At 41.4% G+C, this 4,068-nt stretch overlaps 2 protein-coding genes across 2 annotated transcripts; one reads left to right on the top strand and one right to left on the bottom strand.

The window, feature by feature from the left end:
- The first annotated feature begins 101 nt into the window (after positions 1-101).
- Positions 102-1,839, top strand: LOC140950023 (ankyrin repeat domain-containing protein 40-like). Its single transcript, XM_073399181.1, has one exon. The coding sequence runs from the start codon at positions 130-132 to the stop codon at positions 910-912; it is 783 nt and encodes a 260-aa protein (XP_073255282.1). The 5' UTR covers positions 102-129; the 3' UTR covers positions 913-1,839.
- A 358-nt stretch (positions 1,840-2,197) lies between these two features.
- On the bottom strand, positions 2,198-3,325 carry LOC140950525 (gamma-glutamylcyclotransferase-like). The gene has a single exon (XM_073399766.1). It carries the CDS (start codon positions 3,221-3,223, stop codon positions 2,762-2,764), a length of 462 nt encoding a protein of 153 aa, XP_073255867.1. The 5' UTR covers positions 3,224-3,325; the 3' UTR covers positions 2,198-2,761.
- Between the last annotated feature and the right edge of the window lie 743 nt (positions 3,326-4,068).

Here is a 4,068-nt window from a genome sequence, read left to right as displayed (position 1 = left end):
CGCCCACGAACGACCACGTGGTAGACAGCGGACTACTTTGAAAATTTCTATTAAAAGCTCTATGATTGGCTAGTGAGCAGCAAGACCAATCATTAGCGCTGTAATATCTTACCAGATTGCAAAATAAAGATGGCGGATCACAAGAAGGAGCTGGAAGAAAGACTTCGTGAAGTGTGCTGTATTGGGGATGAGAAAAACGTTCAGCTGCTGGTAGAACGGGGTGTTAACATAAATGCACCGAACGCCGTTAATGGCTGGACTCCTCTGCATTGGGCAGCAAAAAGGGGACATGCTAATATTGTGAAATACCTAATAAAAGAGGGAGTTGATACATCTGTGCTTACCAAGAAAGGAGAGACCGCCGTGCAATTAGCCAGTGACGAGACTATAAGAAATATGCTTGGAGCAGACCAGAACGTAGCTTTTAACTCAAGCAACGAAGCTTTACCTATTGTCCCGAACTACCTTCGCAATCCCGATTTCTTTTACGCACAGAAAACTTCAAATAATGAGCTGACCATGGCCGAGAAACGGGAGCACACAGAGAAAGCTGATTTACCTGTGGTAAATCCAGAGGGTAGTATTAGCCACTTGTATGGAAGACATGGGACCAAAAATCATTCACATGATTCAACTACTTTAGCTACTCAAAAAGATGATGAATTCGTATTAAGACTGCGAATTGCTGATGCAGAGGAAACGGACTTCATCGAGGTTGATTTTGATAGAAGTAACATGACATTTCAAAATTTCCAGGCAGTGTGTTGTGCAGAGCTAGGTATTGAGGCAATTAACCATGTTCAAAAGATAAGAAAGTTGCCAAACACAATTGTAAGAAATGATAAAGACGTGAAAAGATTGCTTTCCTTCCAGGAATTGGAAGTGGTATTGAAAAAGGGTGCGACAAAATAATGCTTTTGGTGATCAAAAGTTTATTGACTGCAAGAGCTACATGTACAGTGATTTTGTTACAGAGAGGTATGGTGAGTCCTGGGACTCGTCTTGTGAAAGATCGTGAGTCCGTCCCTGTCCATAACCAATGAGTCAAATGGATTGATTGTTCTTTGTGTCCTGTGGGATGCATTCCATGAACAATTATTTTGCATCTTTGGGGATTTTTATGCATCAGGGATGCAGGACACAAAGGGACCAAAATCCCTGCATGTAGTAAAAATTTCTGGACGACTCCATGCATTTATTATGCATACATGTCATGATTCTATTCATTTTAAAACTTTGTGTTAAAAAATGTGATACTGCTGCATGCGAAATAAAATATTGTACAGGGATGGGCAGAAATCTTACTTAAAGTATGTACATGTAGGTTTAAAATTAAAGGTTGCAAGTATCCAGAAAAACAGGTCTCTCTCCTTGCTCCTTGCTGCAAGGAACATTTCACCAGGATGAACATCGGGGGACAAGGAGAGACAGCTGTTTTTACAGGTTAGGTTGCAGGGGTTGTCAATCGACTTTGAAAGGCATGAAAGTGTGGTATATTGTCATAAAAGCACCAGAAAAGGAGGGTATGAGTCTCAGGAAGGTTCAGCAACATTCCAGGATACCATTTTGAAGTTGTGTGCTCAGTGCCTCGGCTTTTGAATGGAAGCAAGGCTGGTGGTGCCCTTGTTTTGTTAAAAAACCTGTTTTTCAAAGTAAATAATCCTGTTTACAGGCCTGTTTAAATGACTAATAATACTAAGGACAACTGATAAGGAATGTCAAATAATCCTACTCCAGCTGTCCTTTTCTGTCACAAAAAGGTCTGCTAAATGGGGAGTTTCCAAAATTTCTTGATCCTCTTGTTTTCAGTTTCTTCCTGGCTACCTGCATGGCAAGCATTAGAAAGATTTGGGGCGTGTGAGAGCGTGAAGAGGATGCCCCAATTCCTTTCTTCTTCCCTTTTGAATGACTTCTGCACAGGCTAGCTCCGGGCTAAAGGTTCCTTTTCATTAATAGACTGTATGGTTGAGCAGCCTCTTTTTTGCAACTTCCTGTTCATCCCACTTCAATCTTTCTTTGATTTATGATCTGAAATACATTTCTTCTTTTTAAGCTTACTGGTCTCTAATACTCTTATACCATTCTGAGTTCTTTTTCTTTCCAGCAAACAAAAGCTGCTACTCCTGTTGTCATTTGTATTGCTCTCATCTCACTGTATTAAATACAAAAAATAAAAAATAAAAATTTTTTATTTCATTTATTTTTGTATCTCATTGAGTTTATTCGTTTGGTAATAAAAGGCTGTGAAGACAGGACTTTACTTGGTCTACCGGCTTCGTAAAGGCTAAAAGCCATGCAAGAGAGAAATGTCTGCTCCAGGGTATACTTGGTCACAACATCTTAAAATTTCATCTAAAAAAGTTTCCCATCAAATTCATCAATAAGTTTAATAAAGGTTTCACACTGCTAGTGAAGTAATTCACAAGATGTGGAACGTCCGTCTCCATCTTCTCTCAGCCACATTATCGCGACTATTTTAATTCTCCAGCCAAGATTGGTTCTTGGGGGGTATTTAAATCCATACCCTGGACATCTCTCAAAATCAAATTATCTTCGCGAAGCCCCTCCCCCACCCCACCCCCATCCAGTTCTTGGGTAGGTGCTATTTTTCCTGCCATTTTTTGTACATACTTGATTCAAGAAGACATCAGTCAGTAAATTTGAGTAACTAGTACGAAGTTCTAAAACTTAAACGACAAACTCAAGGGAAGCCATCGATTTGTTCGTTCTCTTACAGTAACCATGCAAGCGCTCTTCTCATCTAGTCTTGACAGATTTCCTTGAAAGATTCAAAAAAAGCATAATAATCGGCCGGCACAACATCTTTGCACGTCAGACAATGATTCAAATAGTCTCTTCGAGGGAGTAAACCCCCTTGATAAAAACTCTCCGTGACAACATAGGTCGCCGCTTCAACTGTTTGTCCATCCAAAGTCTCCACTGTGACATTCTGGCGCCGAAAACGGCCTTCTTTCACCAATTGAAACACATCTAGTTTGTCTAGGCCCCCTTCTTCGAGGGTATACAACGCTCCATAAACAACAGAGCTTTTTTTCGGTCTAATATTTCCCGCACCACTTCCATCAGGTCGTCTCGACGAAAAGCTAAACTCGTGATCGAGAAGTTTTGCTCCGACTCGAACAGCAAAGGAAACTTTGCGTTGTCGCATTGTTTCCGGGTCCATGTTTGATCCATAGGCGAAGTACATCTCTTTGGCTTCCATTACTCTACAGGGATTTTTTCGTAAAATTCGACCCTTTCAACACTCAAGCGTTAGCCTTCCACGCGATGAGATAGTGGATCGAGTCTCTCCACTTCGTGGCTGAATGACAGGAGGAAGGGTGGGAACTAGTTCTCTATCAGTTTCTTTCTTCGGAGGGGGGGGGAGGGGGATTCCAAGAACAACAAGCCACCCCACAAGAGGAGAAAAGGAGAGGAGGCATCCACTTCTCAGTGACTTCCCTTCTCACATTCTCCCCACGATGTTCTATAAAAACTTACATACTGGACAAAGCGTCAACGCCGAAGGGAGGAGGGAGGGGCTACTTACCAACATTTATTCCGAGGGTATCCACCCCAAGGTCCAACTCCTTATACTGTTATATACCATCATTGACAGAAAAGGTACCCCTTTGATGTACCTGCCATGATAAATAATGCCCCTTTCACATGCCTTTTACAGTAAGTCTTCTGGTCATTTTATGTTGCCTTAAGCAAATTAAATTGATGAAGCCATAAGGTGCGTCGGTTCAATAAATTTAAGTTAAAGGCCCCTTTAAAGACAGTTTACAAATTTCCTTACCCTTTCATGCACATTTAACTCAAGAAATCCCTACTCTTTTTTATACTTGAAGTTCGAAATACCAGGTAGCATGAGGTACTGAGGTAGGTACGCCGTTTGGGCAGAGCCTTCTAACATGGGCCATCACAGGGAGTGTCCCCCTAGATAAGACGGTCTGTTTACTGGTCACATTCCACAGGCCAGAATACAGGTAAAAATAAATGGGACTAGAAGCATCTCCTGGCCTTAATCCCTAACCTAAATGTTGTTTTCATAGAAGAACTATT

This window comes from Porites lutea, chromosome 10 (genome assembly GCF_958299795.1).
Source record: "Porites lutea chromosome 10, jaPorLute2.1, whole genome shotgun sequence".
Taxonomy (NCBI): domain Eukaryota; kingdom Metazoa; phylum Cnidaria; class Anthozoa; order Scleractinia; family Poritidae; genus Porites; species Porites lutea.
The sequence above is the reverse complement of the archived record's forward strand: the minus strand, read 5'-3'. Positions and strand labels throughout refer to the sequence as shown.

Excerpts from the sequence above, each read along its gene's own strand:
- LOC140950023 (XM_073399181.1), top strand. The coding sequence starts at position 130 with ATGGCGGATCACAAGAAGGAGCTGGAAGAAAGACTTCGTGAAGTGTGC.
- LOC140950525 (XM_073399766.1), bottom strand. The coding sequence starts at position 3,223 with ATGGAAGCCAAAGAGATGTACTTCGCCTATGGATCAAACATGGACCCG.